The sequence below is a fragment of the Triturus cristatus genome, chromosome 3_1 (assembly GCF_964204655.1).
Source record: "Triturus cristatus chromosome 3_1, aTriCri1.1, whole genome shotgun sequence".
NCBI lineage: Eukaryota > Metazoa > Chordata > Amphibia > Caudata > Salamandridae > Triturus > Triturus cristatus.
Window position 1 is genome coordinate 66,275,525 of NC_140583.1, and position 24,560 is coordinate 66,300,084.

The following is a 24,560-nucleotide window of genomic DNA, read 5'->3' on the forward strand; positions in this document are numbered from 1 at the left end:
AGTGGCGAACTCCAATTCCCTCAAACTTCCTGTCACTCACCCAAAACCCCAACATCCAGCCCGTGGAGCCCAGACTTGATCCGCCCGTAGATGCTCTCGCTCTCTGCGAAGTCAGCAGCAATCGTCTTGATTCCCACCTTGAATTTCTCCTCTGAAAGACAAAGAAGAGAGGGAAGAAGGTGAATTAGCAGGAGGCTTGTACTAGAAAGAAATACCAAGTCACCTCTTATTTTATAGTGCTGACAAGCCCCTACTTTCAAAAGGAGAACAGGTATGGTGGCTTAGGGTCAGGGTGGGATTCAGAGCTGGGTGGGCAGCATGTGGACCCATCAGGCCAGCACCCCTCATGGCCTCTCGTCCCCTGATGAAGGCGGTGGGCTGCACTGCCCTGGCAGAAGACGGGCCACCATATCCAGGGATGCTGGCCAGGCATTCTTGGGATCGCTCTGCCTTCAATGATGCCACCCAGAGCACTGAGGTTTGCCAAGCAGGAACCAGGGCTGATGTGCCTGCAGAGCAACGCGCGTTGTTTTCTGAAAACAAACTTTCATAGCGAGGATTTGTTTTCAGAAATCCAGAACATGAAGGCATGAAATCACAGGGAGTTTTCTCCCTGTGTCCATTGCCCTTTTTAGGTCTCGCCTAGCTATTGCGTTTACGCAATCGCTATGCGAGACTCTAGTAAGAGGAGCATTTCAAAGTGCTCCCAAAAGTGGATTGCATGGCGAGCACGCGCACAATCACGTGCATCGTGCCGCCATGCAATCCGTTTAGGGAAGCGCTTCAGCCCACTGGCGCCCTCGGCATCTTACTTCAAAGGGTCCGCTCCCCCGCCTGGAATGCGCTCCCCAGCCAAGCGCGCGCGCCACGCTCCGCCGCGTCACAAATTTGCTTTCACTTTCGCGCGGCGGGCGCTCGTTCGTGTCCGGACCACTTGATTTTCAGTAATTGTGCCTTCAAGTGTTTGCTTTTTGCCTGTGATCGTTCGTTGTTTGTTTGTCTTGCCATTATTGTCCTTTTGTCTGTCTCTTTTTCCCATGATTGTACCACTTTTTTTGCCTCTCTTTCCTGTGATTTTGCCTTTATTGTGCCGTTGCCATTCTCTTTTTTTCATGATTGTGCCATTATAGTGCCTTTGCCTGTTTCTGCTTCCTCGTGTTTGTACCACTTGTTATTTGCGATTATTCTGACTGTCTTTCACTTTCTCCCATGATTGTGCCATTTGTTCTTTGATTGTGCCTTTTTTACTCGTGGTATTTCTCACCTAGCCTTGGCTCGCTGCCTCCTCGAGTGATCCCTTTCCCTCCCTCTCTCCCCCCCTTACTGCTCTTACCCATTCCTCGTGCCTTCTGCTTCTTTCCACTCTCCTTCCTCCCAGGTCCCCCTGATCCCGAATCACCTCTACCAGGAGGGACTCCTACCCCTCCCTAATCACTAAATGGCGGTCGCAGCTCGGAACATGCATTAAGCTGGCGGAAGCCTAGGCTCCTTGCTCAGGACTTACCTCTGAGTAGTCATCTAACCAGTCAATGCCCTTTCAAACCTGGCCCCAGCGCCTCAAGGCTCTTGCCTCGATCATTCCTCTCTCTCTTCTATGACCTTTCTGCCTTTTTTTCTCTTCTGTGCCACTATTTTTCTCTCTGAATAATGATTGAGCCATTGTTTATCCATGATTGTGCCTTCCTCTGTTTGCTTTTTGTCCGTGATTGTGCCTTATCCGTTTGTTTTCTAATTATTTTGCCACGTATTTTTGCCATTAATGTGCCTTTGTCCATCTCTTTTTCCCATGATGTGCCATTCGTTCTCCCCGTGATTGTGCTTTTGTTTCTTTTTCCCAGTTATTTTTCTCGCAGTGCCCCTTTCGTGATACCATTCCTGCCCTCTCTGCCGCCCGCCCTCCTCCCCACAACTTCTTACCTGTTCCATGCACCTCCCACTCCATCTCATTCTCCCACAAACTTCCCAGCCTGCCCACCGCCCCTTGCGCTTCTCCCCTTTCCCTGGACCTACTCAATGGAGGCTGCAGTGGCTACCAAACAACACCAGGAAGACCAGCATCCGAGCCCTCATCACTTGCAGACTGGACTCTGAGTTTGAGCTATTGTTGTTGCATTCTTTAGCAATGCCAATAGCTCAAACTTTAATAATGCAAGACCTATTACATTGCAAATGCTTGTTTACTTACCCAGGAACGTCATGCCTCGCATTACAGTCCCGGGGAGGCAAAATGAGTGATGCCTGCCCCACTCTAAACAGGACAGCACAAGCATCAACACACTCACAATTACCCTCACCTCTTCTCCCACGAGCTCACCTTGGAACTTACTTCAAAGGCTGACAGCAAAACAGTAGAATGTCTGCGGGAAGGACACACACAATGACCTGGAAGGGTCAGAAGAACAGGAGGGAGGGTGGTCCATACACCAGCAGGACAGAGCATTGGAAAACACAGGAGCGGTCAGGGTCTCAAGAACAGGGGGGAGGGTGGTCCGTGCACCAGCAGGACAGAGCATCGGCAAACACAAGAGCGGTCAGGGTCTCAAGGACAGGAGGGAGGGTGGTCCATGCACCAGCAGGACAGAGCATTGGCAAACACAGGAGCGGTCAGGGCCCCAAGGACAGGAGGGAGGGTGGTCATGCACCAGCAGGACAGAGCATGGGCAAACACAGGAGCGGTCAGGGTCTCAAGGATAGGAGGGAGGGTGGTCCATGCCCCAGCAGGACAGAGCATCGGCAAACACAGGAGCGGTCAGGGTCCCAAGGACAGGAGGGAGGGTGGTCCAGGCACAGTCAGGACAGAGCATGGACAAACATAGGAGCGGTCAGGGTCAGAAGAACAGGGTGGAGGAGGGTCCATGCGCCAGCAGGACAGAGCATCGGCAAACACAGGAGCGGTCAGGGCCCCAAGGACAGGAGGGAGGGTGGTCATGCACCAGCAGGACAGAGCATGGGCAAACACAGGAGCGGTCAGGGTCTCAAGGATAGGAGGGAGGGTGGTCCATGCCCCAGCAGGACAGAGCATCGGCAAACACAGGAGTGGTCAGGGTCTCAAGGACAGGAGGAATGGTGGTCCATGCACCAGCAGCACAGAACATGGGCAAACACAAGGACCTGTCAGGCTCAGAAGAACTGGGTGGAGGGTGGTCCATGCACCAGCAGGGCAGAGCATCAGCAAACACAAGGACGTGTCAGGGTCTCAAGGACAGGAAGGAGGGTGGTCATGCACCAGCAGGGCAGAGCATCGGCAAACACAGGAGCGGTCAGGGTCAGTAGCACAGGGTGTAGGGTGGTCCATGCACCAGCAGGACAGAGCATGGGCAAACAAGAGCGGTCAGGGTCTCAAGGACTGGAGGGAGGGTGGTCCATGCACCAGCATGACAGAGCATCGGCAAACACAAGGACGTGTCAGGGTCTCAAGGACAGGAGGGAGGGTGGTCCATGCACCAGCAGGATAGAGCATGGGCAAACACAGGAGCGGTCAGGGTCTCAAGGACAAGAGGGAGGGTGGTCCAGGCACAGGCTGGACAGAGCATCAGCAAACACAAGGAGCTGTCGGGGTATCAAGAACAGGGGTGAGTGGGGAAGGTGAGGGGGGTTCATGCACCAGTGTTTCAAGAACAGGCCGGTGGGTGGTCCACACACAAGTCGGACAGGGCACCGGCAAACAAACTTTGTGCCTTGGTAGCTCTCCCCACCTTGTAGAGAACTACACATTAAACACACACCTTAGACAAACACTAACATAACATGAGGCATTGGAAAACGCTCCCAAACAAGAAGGTGATTAAAAGGAAATAAAAAACTGAAACTAACAGAAAAAAGTACTGCGCATACAACCTTTCACTAGTGACTAGAGAAGTAATCAAAATGGAACTACAGGAAAAAACGTTAACAGGCCGCCTTCATCTTTGAGACACTCAGTTCAAAATAAAGACTACAAGTCCTAATCACAGTTTACTTCACTGTGCGCCAAATTGGAGGGTGTGGGTTCATATACCTAGGCAATAAGAGGTATTAGAAAACATACAGCTCTTTGTTCTATCTTTCCTCTCTACAGTTCGTTGTGAGTGAAAGCATTTAGTGCACAAGCATTTGCAATGCAATAGGTCTCGCATTGATGCGAGCTTAAGCTATTGGCATTGTAAATGACAATGCCAATAGCTTAACCTCGCGTCAATGCGAGACCTATTGCATTACAATTGCTCGTTTAACTTTAACACTGGGAGCGGTGTCCTTGAAGCGGGCGCCGCGCTCAGTTTTAATGTAAAGTAAAAAATAAAAAAAATAAAAAACACAGAGCGCAGTGACCCTAAAGCGGGCATTGCGCTCACTATGAAAGTTAAAATAAGAAAAAATTTAAACAGAGCCCGGTGTGCCAGAAATGGATGCCGCGCTCAACAGGAAAGATAGATAAGATTCAAATTTAAAATGATCACGGTGTGCCTTAAGTGGCGTCGCGCTCATCATGCAAATTCCCCAAAATGCTGCTGCCATTGTCCCTATCTGTGCCAATAACAACAAGCATTGGCATAGCCAATAGGTCTCGCCTTTGGGGCCTTATAAGTGTTTAGCTATGCAACAGTTGCATAACTAAACACTTATATGTCCCAAAAGCGACACCTATTGACTATGCCAAGCGTCCCTGCAGCCGCAAAAGTGAAAGTGATCGCGATAGCGATCAAACATAAAAGCGGCCATCGGCTGCTAAACTGAAAGTAATCGGTAAAAGTGGCGCCCGCGCACATGCACTGTAGCTCTAGGCTGGCCTGGTAGCACTTTTTGGAGCCCTCTCAATAAGTCTCGCCAGACCAGCGCATGTGCTGGGTCAGGTGAGACCTAAAAATAGTGCTCACCCCCTAGATAAAGCAGGCCGTGTTACGAGCCAAGTAAAAGATCCAGTTGTTATGGGCCGTAACAAATGGAGACAAGGCGGGACTAACATGCCCATTTACGAATCAGAAGCCTCCATTTAAGAAGAACAATAACACAGAGCCAATGACAAATATGGGCGGAGAGTGGGCGGGGCTGCCAGTGCATACCCTAATACAGCATGCCTCGCAGAGCGAGCAGCTCATTTGCGCTGCCGCAGGCTCCACATTAAAAAAATAGGAGGAAGAAAAAAATTGGAGATGTTTTACAGGAGGCCCAGAGAGCAGACGGAACCCTCACATTTGGTTTGTCTTATCCTTGGTGTAGAAAGAGGGGTGAAGTCTGGTCTGCTTTGGCTGGAGGTGGGATGCAAAGGCACAAAGTAGAGAGAGGTATTTTTAATGTCACCCTAATACAGCTTTTTCCAGTCCCATGATCCTGATGAGGAGGCAGGAAGGGGCGGAGTCAGCCTTTCCACAGGCTATCACCCTCCAGCGACCACAGCCTGACCCTCTTTAACGGCTAAACTGTGGAGTGTGTCGAAGCCTCCCTCACCCGCAGAGGAACCCAAGGAACCTCATCTCTAACTCCAACTTGTGATTTATTCACACACAGGCCTTACAAGATGGACTCCCGCTCTACACCAGTGAAGCACAACATGTACCCTCATCGGCCAGCCTGCTGCCTGCATAGTACACAAGCCATACCCAGTCACAGCCCTTATGGATCGACGGAGCGATAGGCTTGGATTAGGTGGGGGGGGGGTTTGGGGGGGAATAGACCTTTCACTAGAAGAGGCCAACAGGCTTTTTTAATGTTGAGTTGATAGACAAAAACAGCCGGTCGTTTGCAGCCACCACTCCCTCCAGTGAGAAGAGTGTAGTCATTCTTAGAAGAGGGTCTGCTTTGTGTACCCCTCCTCACCTCAATACCTCAGACGCACCCTCTGGCTCTTAAACCATCACACGGGATTACCCACTGGGAATATGTGCAAGTGTCGTTTTCACCAAGGTAAATAACAGAGCAGGGGTGCATGCTCTCACGATCAGAGCAGGAAAGAGAGAGAGAGAGAGAGAGAGAAAAAGAGAGTGTACTAAGAGGTCAAGCGTTATGTAGACTGTGAAGTCTAAGGCCAGATGTCACAAGTAGGGGCTCACTGGCACTGGGCAGATATCAAACCAGAGCTAAGAGCCAACTCTGTTTCAGCCAGGTACCACAGCAGTCAAGTCTCTCTGCAATCAATATGAACTGCAGCCCACATGTAGACACCAACACAACCTCTGAAATGCCATAGGTATCATGGGGCCAGAGACTGCGCCATGGTCACAGTACACTATTCATACCGCACACTGTGTCCAGACGCACTGAACTTAACACAGCAAAGTCATTTAGTATAGACGCCACACAGCTGGTGTAAAAACCCATATACATGCACATATATACGAATGGAATACAGCAACAGAGGGCACACGCAGAAACAAATATTACTACATGGAGTGCCACCAAACACAAAGTATGGAGCAACCCCCCCATAAAGAGTACAGTCATACATACATTACACAATGTGTACAGGACACCCATACTGCACAAACTCCTTAGGGCAGGCAACCATACACCGGGAACAGAATACAGCCAAGTACAAACACATAAAACACATAATACAGCTACACAGTGCATACATACAAAACTTCATACAGCCCATAGCATATAAACAAGTTCTGCATCAGATATAGCCATGCATAAGACAATCATATAATACAGCCAAACAGCACACAAACATGAAACCTAATACAGCCACGGTGCTGAAGAACACACAAACAGTAGGTATTGTACCCATAGGACACAAACACATAGAATATGCTATGCAAGCACACCGGGTACATACAATCAAACAGAACACTGCCGATGTGAGAAATTAGGTTATTGGTTGAGGGAAGATGAAAAGATGAAACCCTACTGAAGCAATAGCCACAATCCTGGTGAACCACACAAAAAAATTAAATCACTAAATTAACTTGTGCCTCACCCTCTGGTAGCTTGGCACAAATTCCGTCTGGCATAACTTAGAGACAAAGTGCAAAGTATTTATGCAGCATGTAAACAGTACTAAAGTGCATACACAGTATGAGAAAAATCCAATACCAATTTAGCAAAAAAGAGTAAAGTTTTAATAAATGTACACAAAGTGGATTGGGCCCAGTCTCTGCTTACCAATGGACTTAGAAGATTTTTTGAAGATAATGTTTGAGAAAGTAAAGTTCAGTGGGGCAAAGGAGCAGACTGTGTCTGACTAGCAGTTGTCATAGCTAGGGTGCCGCTTGATAAAGTCCAGGTGAAAAGTCTACGTTCAGACTTAGTCCAGAATCTCTAGTGGTACAAAGTTGCAGGCTGTAGCAGACTTCGACTCCACGAAGCTGTATGCTCCTTCTGCAAGGAGCTGCTGAACAGGATTTACGGCTACGGAGAAGACCAAAGTCAGGTCTACCGGTGCTGCATCTTTGGCAGATCGGCGAACAGGTAGTTCCTGGTCTTCTACTTTTCGCAGAGCACTTTTTTTAGCAGAAAAGTTACCAAGTATCAAGTTTTGGATTTGGGCTTTCTGGGCACCGCCAGAACCATTTCCAAGGGTCTAGGACTAGAGTGGTACCACTTTGAAGTTAGAACTCACTAAGGCTGGGTCCAGGTGCAGGTTCAAGATAATTTGAGCCTTTCCTGTCCCGGAGGTTCTGATTAGGAGGGCAGCTAACTAGCACTTGGAGACACTAAGTCTTTGGTACAAGCAGGAAAGCAGGTCTCAAGCAGGTAAAGCCGTCCTCTGAGGGCTTAGGGTAGGCTTCAAGCAGCAGGGCAGTCCTCGGAGGTTGACAGCATACCACAGGCATCAAGGAAGTCCTTACGAGAGTCCTTCCACGGGTCTAGAAGTGAACTGGAGTATGTCTGAGGGTCCTAGTTTTATAACTGGTGCCAGCTTTGAAGTGGGAGAAACTTCTGGCTTTCCCCCACCCAAGAAGTGGGTGGAAGTCCCTGCCTTTCTGCCCTGGTCCCGAAGCTATCTACAATCACAATGGGCTCGTGTGTGAGCTTTGAAGTGCAAGTGGGGCTGTGAACAGCTCTGCTTCACCCATCCTGCCAACACCTAAACCCTCTATCATGTGACTGCCTGGGATGAATACATAAAAGGCAACTGCCAACTACACCTTGACATGTGACCCAAGAAACAGGCACCAAAAGGTTAGGGCAAGGAAATGCCAAATTTCTAAAAGTGGCATTTTCAGAAATGTGACTTAAAATCAGATTTTACCATTGTAGAGGATTTTACATTGCAACTCCTTAGATATGAACCATGACATTCCTACCTATTCCCACACATTTATTAAAGGTAATAATGTATCCCAATGTTATCCTATAGGAGAGGCAGGACTCACAGTAGAGAAAACCGAATTTGTGTGTTTTTCACTACCAGGACACACAAAAAGTACATGTCCAACTTTTTAAATACAATGCACCCTGCCTTATGGGCTATTTATGGCCTAAATTAGTAGTGACATTTATGTAACAAAAATAGAGTTTTAGGCCTGGCAAAAGGTTTATTTCACTAGGTCGAACTGGCAGTTTAAAAATGCTCACAGGCCGCAATGGCAGGCATGGGACATGGGTGAAGGGGCTACTTATGTTAATGACATAATATAAGTGCTACAGGCCCACTAGTAGCATTTAATTTACCAGCCCTGGGTGTATGGTATACAACTTTACGAGAGACTGAACTAAATATGCCAATCAGGAATAAGCCAATTTTACCATGTTTTAGGGAAGAAGCACACACACTTTAGCACTAGTCAGCAGTTGTAAAGTGCCCAGAGCTCGTGCCAAAACAATTCCAGCAAAACGGGAGCAGAGAAAGAAAAATGTTGGGGGCGGGGAAGGAACACTAAGGCTATAACATCTACAGTCCCACCGTACGGATTACACCCAGAACACACCCAGAACACACACACACCCAGAACACACACACACACCCACACACACACCCAGAACACACACACCCAGAACACACACACCCAGAACACACACACCCAGAACACACACACACACCCAGAACACACACACACACACCCAGAACACCCACACACACACCCAGAACACCCACACACACACCCAGAACACCCACACACACACCCAGAACACACACACACACACACACACCCACACACACCCAGACACACACACACCCAGACACACACACACCCAGACACACACACACCCAGACACACACACACACACACACACACACACACACACACACCCACACACAACACACACACACAACACACACACAGGGAAGGACAGGCCCAGTTGCAGGAGGCTGAACATATATGAAATGGATAACCCTTTCCTTTGGGTACTGGAAAAGAACGGTGGTTTCCCATCCCAGACAGCTGCTACCCACCATCGGCCATGTAAACCTGAAGCATTGGGAGGGGAAAGTACCACCCTTCACTAGGAGCAGGGTGCACCTTTGGTCAGTAGCATTCACAGTGCTCTGCTACAGGAGCACCATAACCATTTGGAACACCAATAGTGGTGAGCACCAATTTGTTGAATCCACTGGGGAAAAGGCACTGGAGGAACTCCAAAATCGAAAAGGGCAGGATGGTATAAGTTGGTCGCACAATGCAGAACAAGTTACTTAACTTCTTTACCACCTTATCTGGTAGAGACTATATAGGTGTGGATTCCTTACCTTAGAATTATCTCCAGGCATCAAGACACGAAAATTTCAGGAGCAGTACCCCTGCGCGCAGGTAGGTGGCGTTGTTTGGTTCGCATGGAGTCATCTGTGCTGGAAGTGAAATGCACAGTGTCTATAAATGGGCAATACCAGCGCGCTGACATCAGCTCTTTTCTTTCTGAGCCAGTCAGCGAAGATCTGGAGAGAGCTACCCGGGTCAGTCACTTTTTGACTGAACTTTTTCCAACATTTTGGCAAATATTTTTTAAGAGATCTTGTCCTGATGTGACAGGGATGTACACTAGGAACACCGCCTTTAGGCCCAGTGGTGCCTGTCATGTACAGATGTCGTGACAGACCCGCACTTTGCCTCTGGAGCCTTGAGCGCCACCACCACGAAAAAAATCAGCATCAACTGCTGCGCCACGCACCCCAAGGCCTTGAGGGAGAGGTCCCTGAAGCTCTCCATGCCACCTGGATGAGCGATGCGGCAACGGTCTCAATCCCAGTCGACAGGAAGGTCCTGGGATCAGTCGCCGCATTCGAAGTAGTCAGGCCACTCTGGTACATCAAACAAGAACAATAAAGAAGTTGAAGCGGTCTTCGACCTCGCTCGTCCGTTGCGGTCTACAGACGAGACGAGGGAGCATCCTCATTCAAGGCCTGGCTATGTGGTTGAGCCTGTGCCGACTGGCGCCACCCCACGTTTCCGGGAGCCAGAGCGACCCCTGTGCTCAACTCTGAGAGTTTTAGGATGTCATATGCCTCATACTTGAGTAGCCAGTTCCAGCCGGTGCTTCTTCAAGCCTTTAGAGATGCTTGTACAGAATGTGGCCACCTGAAGAGAAGCAGCCTGATTGAGTGCATGAAGAACAAGGTTAAGAAATGCTTTATTCCATATCATTTAAAATCATTAACGCACAATGCAAACTGCCCACAAAATACTTAAAATCATAGAACATTAGTGCTGATCTGATTATAAGATTACATCAAACTCAATAAAAAATAATCTAAAACGTATAAAACGATTTTCTTTTGATTGCATATGAACGTATAGCAACCAGCCCTGCAATGGAAGAATCAGACTTCTAATATGTTTGGGTTAGTCTAATCGCAGGCTGCCCATACTCTGGACTCGGTCGGCAAATGATTCCCAGATATAATTAATGAGTAAAGTGCTACTGCAATGATTGTGTAAACTCTAACTTTTTGATCTAGGTAAGCAAGAATACATTTGCATTTGGGAAGGCATGTTTGATTTATCTGTCTCTCTTCTCTAGTTCTTTTGCCGCTAAGCTTAAAAACTTTATGAAGAACAAGTTACTTACCTTCGGTAACAATGTATCTGGAAGAGACATGTTTTAGTTGCAGATTCCTCACCTTAGAATTCCCCCAGTCGGCAGTCTGGATCAGGAGATTTTTTTCTTCAGCAGTACCCCAACGCGTCGTTAGGTGGAGTCGGTCGGCTCCACGTCTGTCGCCGGCGTCATGGGTGCCAGGAGGACGTTGCGAGACCTACATAGACTCCACCCATGAGCACGGACGTCAATTGTTAACAAAACTTTCCACGCCAGAAGCGCAGAGCCACGAAAGACACTGACAATTGGTGCGTCAAAACAAGGGCCTTTAGAGAAGTCCCTAACCCTAGAAATCAGTTCGCAGTGCGGGGAGGATGGGTGGGACGGTAAGGAATCTACAACTAACATGTTTCTTCCAGATACATCGTTTCCGAAGGTAAATAACTTGTTCATCTGATAGAGGCAGTTAGTTATAGATTCCTTACCTTAGAATATATACCCCAGCAATATTATCCCCAGAGGAGGGTCTGCAAACCAAAATCATCCCAAAAAATCCTGGAGGACGAGCTGCCAAAATATCCATCCCTTGGCTGTCCAGGCAGTAGCGTCTGGTAAACGTGTGCAAGGATCCCCACATTGCTGCCTGACAGATGTCATGGACTGAAACTCCACAAGCTAAGGCCTTGGTTGCTGCTGTTGCTCTGGTGGAGTGAGCACGCAACTCCACAGGCGGGTCCTTCTTTGCTAAAGCATAGCATATTTTGATGCAACAGACAAAACATCAGGAGATGGTCCGTATTTGAACAGCCCGACCCTTCTTGGCACCCACATAGCCAATGAAGAGTTGATCATCCACCTGGAAGTCTTTTGTGCAATCCAGATAAAAAGACAATGCACGTTGTGGGTCCAGACGGTGGAGTCTTTCCTCCCTTTTGAAGGGATTCGGCCGGGTAAAAAGTGGACAGAGTGATAGATTGTCCCACGTGAAAGCATGCGACAACCTTAGGACGGAAAGGCGGCTTGGTCTGAAGCATCACTTTATCCAGATGGACAGATAGAAAAGCGGGCTTAGAAGATAAAGCCTGCAGCTCGCTGACCCTGCGAGCAGAGGTGATGGCAACCAGAAAGGCAGTTTTGAGAGTCAGCAACCTGAGGGGACAGTTATAAGAGGCTTGAAGGGAGCACACAAAGGCGAGAACCAGATTTAAGCCCCACTGGGGCGTTACAAAAGGAGATGGAGGGAACAGATGAATAAGGCCCTTGAAGAATCTGTTAACGATAGGAGATTTTAATAAAGAAGGATTATCTGGAAGCCAAAGAAAAGCAGAGATGGCTGCAAGATATCCTGTAAGAGTGCCCAAGGCAGATCTCTGCAGAGCCAAAGAACGCATATACAAGACAACCTCCGAAAGAAGAGCAGAAAGGGGATCAACAGCCTTTGCTGTGAACCAAGCCACAAATGTGTTCCATCCATAGGCATATACTTTTTTTTGTGGAGGGACGCCTGGCTGCCAAGATAACATCATAGACTTTGGGCGAAAGGTTGAAAGCTGTCAACTGCCGCCGCTCAATCTCCACGCATGGAGGTGGCGACTGGGCAGGTTCAGGTGAAGAACCCACCCCTGTTGCTGTGACAGAAGATCCTCACGCAAGGGTAGTCTGATCGGAGGATTGATGGCCATGCTCAGAAGGTCGGGTACCAGACTCTTCGTGCCCAGTCCAGAGCTACAAGAATGACTTGAGCCCAGTTGCGCTTAATCTTCTTGAATACTCTGGGCAGAAGTGGTAGAGGCAGAAAAGTGCCCAGGAGGGCAAAGCTCCACTCGCGACAAAAAGCGTCGCTGAGCAAGTGCTGCCTTGGAAACCCCAACACGCAAAATGGCTGACATTGCGAGTTAAAAACGGCTTCAATTGCGCGTTCTCTTCGGAAGCAAACAGATCAAACCAAGGCTATCCCCACCGCTGAGAGACATTGCACCACTTTCGGATGGAGAAGCCATTCGTGATCGACTAGGCACCGATGGCTGAGTTTATTTGCTCTGGCATTCAGGGAGCCCACGAGTTGCTGAACCACTAGGGTCATGCCCAGATGTTCCAGCAATGTCCAGAGTCGAAGAGCCACCTTCCCCCTGAGAGAGAGAAGGAATGCTTTCAGTGCCAGTCTGATCGCCCGGTGCTCCAAAAGGTTGAAATAGAGGCCAGACTCTGTTGGAGACTAGACACGTCTGATCTAGGCCTTTCCCAGGTGGCCGCCTCATCCCAGAAGTGATGCATCCGTCACCACTGTTAGATCTAGTTGGGTAAGCAAGAGGGATCTGCCTCTGACTCAATCTTGGTTCGTGAGCCACCACTGCAGTTGGTGTGCAGTTCCCTCCAAGATCAGGACGTAATTGGAAAGATTCCCCTGATGCTGCGCCCACTGGAACTTCAGGTCCCACTACGGAGCCCGCATATGCCATTTGGCATGATCCACCAGCAGGATGCAGGAAGGCATGTAGCACAGCAACCTCAGAGTCATTCTCACCAAAATCCGGGATAGAGGTTGAAACATCGGTATCCTAGCCCGAACATCCCGGACTTGCTACTTGGGAGGATAGGCCCAAAACTGCACTGTGTCCAGAAACGCCCGATGAAAGGGTGCGTCTGAGATGGAGTCAGGTGTGACTTTGGCATGTTGATCGTGAACCCCAGCAAATGTAGGAGGTATGCCGTAGTCTGGAGGTGGGAGACGACAGCCTGGGGCGAGCCCGCCTTCAACAGCCAGTCGTCGAGATAGAAGAAGACTGGAACCCCTGTTCTGCACAGATGAGCTGCGGCCACCGCCATCAACTTTGTGAATACCTGAGGGGCACTAGTAAGGCCACAGGGGAGCACAGTGAACTGAAAGTGTTCGTGGCGCACCGTGAACTGAAGGTAACGTATGTGGGCCGGCAGGATGTGGATATGAGAGTAAGCATCCTGCAAGTCCAACGCCACCATCCAGTCTCCTGTGTCGATTGCAGACAGACCTTGGGCTAGGGTGAGCATGTTTTACTTCTCCTTCTGGAGGAAGAAGTTGAGGGCCTGGAGGTCTAAGATAGGATGCAGGCCTTTGTCCTTCTTGGGGACCAGAAAGTTGAGGGAATAACAACCACAACCTACTTCTGGCACAGGGGTACTCTCTAAAGCGCCCTTGGCCAAGAGAAACGATACTTCCTGACAGAGAAGTGCTAAATGATCCTCCATCCTGCGACCGTAAGAAGGTGGCATGGAGGGAGGGGTATTCTCGAAGGGGAGGGGCTAGCCACCTGTACTACGTGATGGATTGCCAGTGGAGGAGGTGATGGTGGATATTGCTTCCAACTGGCCATTTTTGGAACTGAAACGTCAGACTAGGAAGGTTTGGAGGCTGCAATCCATGTGCCGACGGGGGAGGGTGGACTTGCCCGCACCTGGCTCCCTAACTTGCGAGGATGCTGGGTCCCACATCCATGGTCAAGCAGAGGCTGGACAGTTTGCGTGACTCTGTGGCTGGGCAGGACGTGGCTGGGCACCCCTTCCGTAGCCACGAAAGGCAGACTGAGATGGGCATGAGGCAGCCACGAGGCCCAAGGATCTGGCCGTAGCTCAAGAATCCTTGAAGCGCTTAGTCTGCCTTATCGCCGAAAAGGCGAGTGTCATCAAAGGGCATGTCCATCAAACAAGACTGTACATTCTCTGAGAAGCAAGAATTCCTCAACCGCTCGTAGCATCTAACAACTACCAAGGTGGCAATTGTTAAGTCCAGTGAGTCAGTAGTATCCAGCCCACATCGTATAGGGAATTTGGCTGCGTCTCTCCAGTCTGCAACTGCTTGAGAGAGAACGGCCCGGGCTTTCTCCGGGCACTGAGGCAGCACCTGCGCGACCATATCCCAGACAGTATGGTATTAGTGGCCCTAGAGGCATGCAGTATTCACTGACCGCAATGCCAAGCTGGAGGAAGAGAACATTTTCTTCCCAAGATGGTCCAGCTTCTTGGATTCTCTATCTGGGGGAGCAGAAGGAAATGTGCCTTTTGATGAAGAGGCTTGGACTACCAAGATCTCAGGAGAGGGTTTTTTGGTCAGGAACGCTGGGTCGCCCAGAGAGGAGTGGTGGCGGCGGGCAATCCTCTTCCCCACAGGAGACCCTGTGCTGGGCTTGGATCAAAAGCCTAGAACGCCGTCAGTGAGGGCTTCATTGAACGCCAAAAGGGGTTCAGGAGAAAAAGCTGCAAGCTGAAGCACCTCTGGCATAAGGTTAGTCCTGACTGACACTGTAGGGAGCTCCAGGCCGAGGACCTTAGCTGCCCTCCTCACCACCACAGATTAGGAAGCTCCCTCCTCCATAGTCATGGTAGGGGGAGAAAGCAGGCCAGTGTCAGGGGAAGTGCCCCTACAACTGGCATCACCCAGGTCCATTCTCCAGTCCGGTTCCTCAAGCTGGTTAGTTAAAGAGTTCATAAGCCCCACCCCAGTCATCTTCCTCACCTTCTAGCCCATAAGGAACGCCAGGGATTAACACTGGGAAGAAAGACCCTTCCGTCATCAAAATCGACGTATGTCCAGCTCCGTGTCCACTACGGGGATAAGGATTGGGTCGGCACTGATTGGGAGCACGGTCGACGCTGGGAGCGTCGCCGTCAGGATCAACGTCTAGGAATCGAGGATCGAGGCCTGGATTCATGGGGACTCGCTGGCATAGAAGCCCCAGGATTACCGACCAACTCTGCAGTTCCCGAAGGCATGCTGACCTGCCCAAATATGAGGTACAAGGCCTCATAGAACTACTGGATTAGGGAAGACAGCGCTCTGGCTCCCGGAAAGGGAGGGAGGTGCAGAGCCATCTCAGTAATAGGCTCAGGTTTCAGAGCCTTCAAGCGATTACGCTTGGTATCCCGCATTGGCCAACCGACGGGGAGAAGTTGAAGCGTGTGTGTGCGCGCTTCTTAGACTTCTTGTGTTTCCTTGACTTATGCAAGATCTCCCTGATGACTTTGAGTGTGAGGAGTGTGGGCTCCACGACTGTTCAAGAACTTCCCCTCGTACAAGAACGGAAGTGACACAGACCCGAGAGCTGGGCCTCCAACAGCTCTCGGGACCACTCTCGCAAAGACTTCGGGTTCATGGCCTTGCACTTGGGGCACGACTGAGTTGTGGTTGTGCTCCAGACACTAAAGGCACACGAGGTGCGGATTAGTCATGGACATCATCCGGTGACATAAACGGCAGGGCTTAAAGCCAGTCCTTTGCTGGGACATCCTCGAGGCACCAGAAGTCTACGACAAAAAGTCGAAAAAAGCTAACCAAAAAGTGGCTAGAGGTAGCTCTCTCTGGATCTGCTTTAGGCTGGCGCTGAAAAAGAAATTACTGATGTCAGCCCGCATGAGCGGCGTCTATGTAGATCCCTTGTCGTAATCCCGGGGTCCGCGCTGCTGACGACAGATGCTCAGCCGACCAATGCCACATAACAACACGCAGGGGTTCTGCTGAAGAAAATAATCTCCGGATCCAGACTGACTCCTGGGGGAAATCCAAGGTAAGGAATCTACAACTAACAGTGTCAATCAGATTTATGGGCTCTGTTATGAGAAGACTTTCAAGGAGTTTATTTTCTTTGTTAAACCAGTTTCAAAGTGCTCCCAGTTGTCAGATTAGGGGATAGAATCATGTACGGGTAGGGACAATATAATTTCTGCAAGATTAAGCAGTTTGGTACAGTAAGAGACAGGAAAGCAATACTGATGCTTTAAAGGCTATAACTTTATCACACTGCATTTTGGTGAACAACGTACATTTTCCACTCCCCAATCCCAAACAACTCAAAACTTATCAGCTTGCAGAACAAGACTAAATACTACCAATCGCTGCGAAACTGGTATAAAAATAAGCTCAAACAGGATACCCTCGGCAGGTGATAGCGCGCTTGACAAATGCACATAAACAATGAATATCCTAAAGGACATCATTTAGCCAAACAGGAAGGACGGGATTAAAACCGGTGTCCTGGTTTCAGTTACAAACCAAACCGCTAGACCAAAACTGGGGTTGCAGTGTACTAACTACCCTTACCAAGTGAAGTGGATGCCAAGTCCCATAGTTTCATGGCTAAAATGTTCCCACTGGAAGACTTTTAGTGGGCGTGCTGTTTATTCTGGCGAATTCCCCAACTTGTTTCATAGCTCTTGCTCCTTGTACTGAGCCCGTTTTCTTAGGCCGCACAATGGTTTCATAGAAGGGAAAATCAATCGCAGAATTTGTAAAGCGCACTACTCACCCGCGAGGGTCTCAAAGCGCTGAGGAGGAGGGGAGGTGTGCCGCTACTGGTCGAACAGCCAGGTCTTGAGTCGCAGTAGTAGACTGCAAGACCTTCCGGAAGCAGGAGGAGGCTACCAGGCAGTGGTGTACACTGTTTTTATTGGTGGGGATTCAGTGTAGAAAAAACGAATTTAATGCATTTGGATAACAGAGCTCTTAATTTTGTAAACAGGCCTCTACTAAGTAGTGATACCAAGCAGTCAGTGCAAACTTCAGGGGGTAATAAATAGGCTAAAACTGAAATACAGTATCTCACAGTAATCACATCCAATGCCCGAAATTGTTAGATCCTTTAAAATGGAGAAGACAGGTTGTGGAATGAAACCCCTAAAATGTGCTCGGTGAATCGCAGTTCAACAACTTCCGATGCAAGATGTTCTGGAGTGTCTCCTTGCATGCCAAGCGTCTTGAGAAGGGAAAATGGATTTGTGGCCAGTCCCACCACCCTTTGCACAAAATTAACAAGCTCAGTTGGATGGTCATGAGCTAGAGAAATAAAGAAAAACTAGTAACTTTGCGTCATTTTTTGGCTGGAGTTAAGTATAAAGGCGCTGAAAGACAACTTCCTCATCAAGACCAAATTAATTGGGGCGGTACTGGGGTATGCGCAATCTCAACGTAAACATCCTTCGAAAAAAAAGAACATTTTGCCTCCACACCCTCATTAGCCTTTTCCTCTTGGATAACAAACATGTTTAAACACACACCGCTCTTGCAACAACAACAAAAAAGTGCGTGGAAAATGTACGGTGTTATTTTGTCATTCATATAAAAGAAGAAATAACGTCAGGCCGCGTCCCTTGCGAATGAGCTGGAAATCCCAGGCTCTGACACCATTCAGGGAAGGAGGCCCGGCCTCCCAGCATGCCCCGCGCCATTCACCCGCGCAGCGGCAGCTGGCACCGAGGGTCACCGCATCGCCACCATCCCTCAGTGGCAGCTGCGGCCCCCGCGCCCCCTCCCCGCCTGGGAGTGAGCGCAGAAACCAGGGCGGCGTGCAGGAGGCAAGGAATGACAACTTTAACAAGCATTGGCATAGCCAATAGGTCTCGCCTTTGGGACCTTATAAGAAATTAGTAAGGAGATGACTTGCCTGTACTCACAGGTGTTGTTTAAGTGTTAACACATTGAGTACTGCGTACTTCATCTTAGTTCTGCTCAGACGGAGTCAACAGAAGGAGCACACACTCAAAGTGTTAACCCTTTATCTAATTGAATTAAATATATCCGTATTTGTAAAGCGCGAACTACTCACCCTTCCGGGTCTCAAGGCGCTGGGGGCCGTTGTGGAATTTAAGTGAGCTATTGCCCAGAGTAACATGGTGCTGAGCTGCCGCAGGAGCCCGAACCGTGACCCATGTGCTCCGAAGTCAGCTGCCCTGGCTGCTGCACCACACCTCTCCACATTAACACCACCGTGTCAATCTACTGAAAGGTTATATGGAACAACTAACAAAATAAAAATTGTGGAAACATATAGGCTTCAAACAATAAGCTACCTGATGGACGCCAGCTTCAGTCTACAACATGCATGCTTAATAAAACATTACCGGCTTCTGGATAATTGGGGAAAAAGACATTCCATGTGTGAACCTGCAGTTCCATAATACCCAGTGCTTGTGTGCCATTATCTATACTGTTGATTGACAGGGAATAAGCAACGGTCGTATTGCAAAATGAAATGCTGGCTGCCCCACTGGTCCACACCTGGACGCTCCCTTCCTCAATGGACCATTTAATTGAACTGCTAAAGCGTGGTTGCTGAAAGGCTGACTAAAGCGCGCTGCACCAGCACCTGGACACTGGTTACGGTAAAGAGTGCCTTACAAATACACTTTTCAATCACAGTAGCGTGCTGGGGATGGGGGTGCTGGTTGCTGGAGAGATGAGCACTCTTTGGTGGTGGGGGTGGTACCTGTGTGACTGGAGGTGAAGGGAGAGATTTAAGACAATCCTGGGGTGAAGAGAATAATAGAATATATGAGGGACGATGAGCAGCGGTGTTTATATGAAGCCTTTATGGAACGCGTCACATAACAAGGCCGGAGGCAGCGCTATATGAAACTACGACACGGAAGAGGCTAGGCTGAAAAGTGGGAGAGGTGAAGAAAAGAACTGTAACGATTAAAAGGGGTCTCCTGTAAAAGAATAAAAGGTGTTGTTCGCAAGAAGGGAGGGGTCGGGACGTCTGTATTTAATCAGTTCTTATAGCAGAGTGGGCCTGACATTAAGAGGCAGGACAGTAGTGCGTGTGCAGGAGAGGCGATAGCGCCCTCCGATCGGAGCTCTTTGGGGAGAAGACCTCACAAAATCCGGGGCTGCATCAAATACAACAAACAGCTAATTTAAGCTGGACTTCGGCATAAAAGTTAGTAGTGAGAAGTGGGATGCCACCTTGTTCTAGGTGACAGGAAGTAGATCCTTGTCTCGCTCTTTGTGACAGGAGGTTGGGTGCCATCTTAATCTCAGCAATCCTTGGCCAGCAGCGCCAGGTCCGCAGTTAGACTATCAGGCTACCCGCTCCTGTCACTTACAGTGGGTCTCCAGGGAAACAAGAGTGCTAGATGGGGAAGAGCTTGGAGGATGCGGGAGGTGGGAGTGAAGGCTGGAGCTGAGAAATTTACCATTCCGGGCTGCAAGCAGCAACTTGCACCGAAGCACTGAATTGCTTTGCAAATAGAAAAAAAGAGGTGTTCACAGAATGCAGTATGTGAGGTGGCGGCCCTGCAATGCCATCGGCAGGATGGAGTGAAAGCGCTCCAGCGTTCTCTGGACTTCTGGCCTAAGCCTTGCGGTTACGAGCAACACGAGCGAGGAATGCAGTTGCAGGATCCCGCGAGTGGTGCATGCGCGCTCGTGTTGCTCGTAACCACAAGCCTTAGGCTGGAAGTCCAGAGCGATTCCAAGAGGTCGTTTTACCTAGAGCAGTGCATGCGCACTGCGCTAGGCTCGACCTAAAAAGGAGAGGAACCCGTCCGATGCAAACATCCTGCCACTGCCCGGGACCAAATGCATGGATGCCAAACAAGAGCTTGTTTCAAACTAGCACTTTGGAGCATCACGGTCTTAGGCTGGGACACTGGGCTACAAATACAACTGATGTGGACACCTACGGCAGGTGCTGTCCGCTGAGTACCTGCACTTCTTTAATTTGAAAGGAAGCGTACGGGCACTTCTCAGTACTGCTGTAATATATTTAATGGGAGTGTACCGGCACTTGTCAGGAGCAAGCAGGTTCTCTAAATATGGCATACCTGCACTATTACATTTCCAGTGAAAGCACCAGTGGGTGGGATCAGAGGGGCAGACGTGCCCATACTTTTTTGATTCAAGAAAAACAGGTCTCCTGCTTTTTGTGAAAAGCCAACCGGCCCAGGATTTTTATTTCAGAGAGCAGAAATGCTTTAGCTGAAATGTAAGGCAGGGGGACTCCCGTGCTGTGAAAGCAAGGAAGGGGCAGACAACTAAACAAGCCCTCATAGTGCTTTCTGTCACAGACTGGGACCTCGTAGCTGTAAACATACACAAGTTACTATTTTCCACTGCAAGAACCAGGATTTAAGTCTATGGCTCGCTGTTTACACACACAGACCTCTGCAGTGCATTAACTTACAGAGGGTTCTTAATGTATGATAGTGCATTTCCCCTTGATTAACTTAAGTTGCGTGTCATTTTCATTTAAGCCGTGCGTTATTTCATATCTAAATACCTGAAGGCAAAAGACCGAAAAAACTTACAGTATACTTTCGTTTTTTAAGCCACGCATTTGACCCGCGGCTGCGCTCACTCACTCTACACCCTTTGCGCGCATCACAATTCCTAAACTTTTTCAATGCACTTCAACCATTAGACAGCATTGACCATAGGAACTCAGTTTCAGATAGTTTGCATGCAGTAGCACACATCAGCAGCACTTTGCACACCAGGACATGTAGTTTTAGTGATCACATTACAATAAGGGGTGAACAAGTCGCAGCATACACACACGACCTTTGTGATACGGCGCTTGTTGCCAGCCACGAGTCTATCATTGTGTACATCTGAGTGTAACGTGCTGAATGCCAAGGTGCTGCAAGTCAAGGAGTTAGGCTTTCGCCAGCCTAAGATGTAAATGATTTCTAATTAACAAAGGAAAACAGACACCCCGCTGCTTGCGTGCCACCAAACCCACAACCCCGGGCTTTTATTTCACATAATGCATTGCGTCAGTTTTTGTCTTCTTTGCTGTGAATGACCATGCCATTGACTGACATGCGTTTGTAAAAGGAAAGCGGAGGACTGGATCATGGTCTTTCGTGGCATGGGGTCATCTAGTAAGCGTATGATAGAATTGGGAACGTTTCTGTTGGGAGAAATTACACCGTGGGAAGAACTAGAATGATTGAAGTCAAACATGAAAACTTTACAATCTTCATTACATAAAACTACACAGCGACTTTCAAGTACAATGTCGTAAAAACATGGTTTTCAGCATCTCCACTCTGCAAACCCAGCATCTCTTCTCTACTTCGCCATCCTGCCCCCTGTGCCTCTGTCTACTGATACAACAGTCTGAAAGCTACTGGTTCTTATCCTGGGGTCCATGGACCCCGGGGGAGGGCGGGTGGTCGATGACAACTTTTCAGGGGGTCCGCAACGGCTTAGACAAATTTAATAATTAATAGATTAAAAAAGATAAAGGCAGAATAGTTATGTTTAAAACGTTCATAAATGTGAAGGAATTTGAAACTAGAAGCCTAAAACTAAGTTGGTACCCTTAGCTTGATTCGTGGGAACAGTTCACCTACAGCAAAGTATTGACAATTGGTGACCTCAGTTAAAGCACTGATATACACCAACTAAAAGCATACATTAGGAGCAAAAACACTTAACAATATGCTAGAGCCCATTATATCGCTTTGGCTTTTAGAAATCGATCCAAATTTTGAAACACTCCAACCGTTCCGTTAAAATTTCGGCTTTTAAATATCTTTTGCCTGTGTATTAAACAAAATATTTCATATTGTATGTATTTGTTTAATGTACACTTGTTCCTATCATTTGTGTATTGTTTTGCTGTTCAGATCACTAGGGTGGGTTGTCGATAGGCATTCAGTGGGGATCCCCAGAAGTCAAAAGGTTAAGAACCACTGATGTAAGCCATTTGAAACAGGCTAGATGTACGAGTTACTTACCTTCGGTAACGATGTATCTGGTAGAGACGTTGTCTAGCCGCAGATTCCTTAACTTAGAATATCCCCAGGCGTCAGACTGGATCCGGACAAAACTTTGCAGCAGCACCTCTGCTCGCCGGGGGACGGCGCCACACGACCCCGCCCTGACGTCGTCCACGTACGTGACGTCAGCGAGGTCATATAAGTTCCTCCCGGCGCACTGACGTCAGTTTTCTTTGGAGAAACATTTCCGCGACACAACACGGAGCCAACCATAAAAAACACTATGAAAGTATGAGAACAGTGTGCGATGGATGAATATCCATGAATAAATAAGGAGGATGATGCAGACACCGTAGTAAAAGACAGAATTAGACACTACCTGCATATAGGTGAAAGAGCTGCGAGAAAGAACCTCGCAAGCTAAGCGAAGACCCTTCCATAGTGTAAGCAGGGAAGAACATCTCAACAGACAGAAACAGACTGTTAGTACCGTGCAGAATAACAGACAAAAATAGACTGTCAGTACCATGCAGAACCGTGCTGTCCAGCAAGAACGGAGCACAGAGAGAACTACAGTCCACCGCAGGAATGAAAAAGTCTGGCACAGCCCCTGTAGTAACGGAGGTCTGGAACAGAGGCGAACAGAGCCCCAAAGAAGACTACCGTAGAGGAGCCCAGAACCCTGAGCCAACAGAGAAGGTGGAAGACAGCAGGAGAAAAAGAAAAGGAAGAGGAATCTCCTGGTGAAGGACAATCGAAAAGGCCTCATTCTACAGATAAGAAACCTTCGAGAGGGAGGCAACGGTAGAATTATGACAGAAACCCCTGAGAGGGAGTCAGTGGAATTATGGCAAGTTTTAAAGGGACGCAACAATGTAAGCACCGAGGATATAAAAAAGAAATGCCAACTGTAACAGGGAGGCCAGCGGAGAATCCCACTTGGCAAGGCCCTCGCAGACCGGGGAGGCTGGGTGGGCATTAAGGAATCTGCGGCTAGACAAGGTCTCTTCCAGATACATCGTTACCGAAGGTAAGTAACTCGTACATCTGATAGAGACATCTAGCCGCAGATTCCTTAACTTAGAATAGATACCACAGTCATACATCAAAGGGGAGGTGGGTCTGCGAGAGGACAACAGAAAGCATCAAGCATCCTATCTGGTAACAGAGCGAGGGATAAAGGGGGGTGGCTGTGGCGTAACAGCCAGACAGCAACCCAAGCAGCTCGGAAGAGCAGAAATAACGGGATTGCAGTTATCCCTAAAAAGGCCAGAATGGTGCTACACCATACCCATATTAAAAAGGGGCAGGTAGAATGGCCTGAGCCATATACCAGAGCAAGGAAAGCAGGCCCATTTCCACTTAATGGCGCACAATCAGGACACCGACTGAGGTTCAAAAGAACCAGAAGAGATGCAGCCGGAGCCTAACAGACTAGCCCATAGAAGGAAGGCTGAAGGAGCAGGTGCCAAAAGCCCAAAAGCAAGAGCTAGAACCTGAACAATGCGATAGGAATAGGCTGCGGGACAAGAAACACGCCGAGTGCACACCCAATCCCAAAAATGAGGAAATAGGGGCAAATTGCATCCATGTTAAACCCGCTGAAGCAGGTAGAAACATGCAGCAGGCAAACAGCCACAGAGACCTCAAAGTGGCTTACACAAAAAACTTAAGAGTGCCCGACTGGGCAGTATGAAGCCAAAGCGAGAAACAATCCACAATATAGGCTTGCAGGCAGTAGTCAAGGACCACTGCCATCATGATAGCTGTCCCGCAGGCGTAGCGTTAACAATTGGAAAGAGCCTCAGAATCCGAGACCAAACACTCCAGAAAAGGCACTTACAGTGCGGAACACCCAAAAAGGGAGCATTTGTCACCCTAGTAAGCAGAAGCAAGGAGGAACCTATGGGCAACTTGCAACAGCTCCCCCACACAACGCAGCCCCGAACAGAGGTGGCGAAGTAGGAAGAGGAATACCAAAGCAACCTGCACATATACATAAATGTATAAACATATAAATATGTAGAGACAGAACAAGCCAGGAGCATGAACATGTCCATACCGCAGCATACCTAAGACAGTAAGGGCAGGTAGGAGCCATTTTTGAAGAGGAGAGCAAGACACCTCCCAAGGAGGTGGAACAGGCAACAGGCAGGGTAACCATGGCGCAAGAAGATGGCACCAGGGAAAAT

The 24,560-nt window shown here is 48.7% G+C and overlaps 1 protein-coding gene across 1 annotated transcript in view; it reads right to left on the bottom strand.

Annotated features, from left to right (window-relative positions):
- HSD17B12 (hydroxysteroid 17-beta dehydrogenase 12) overlaps positions 1–24,560 on the bottom strand; it is a 400,959-nt gene that overhangs the window by 172,025 nt on the left and 204,374 nt on the right. Inside the window, exon 4 of the mRNA XM_085643463.1 lies at positions 41–151. Within this exon, the coding sequence (XP_085499589.1) occupies positions 41–151 (111 nt within the window). The remainder of the gene's footprint in view (positions 1–40; positions 152–24,560) is intronic.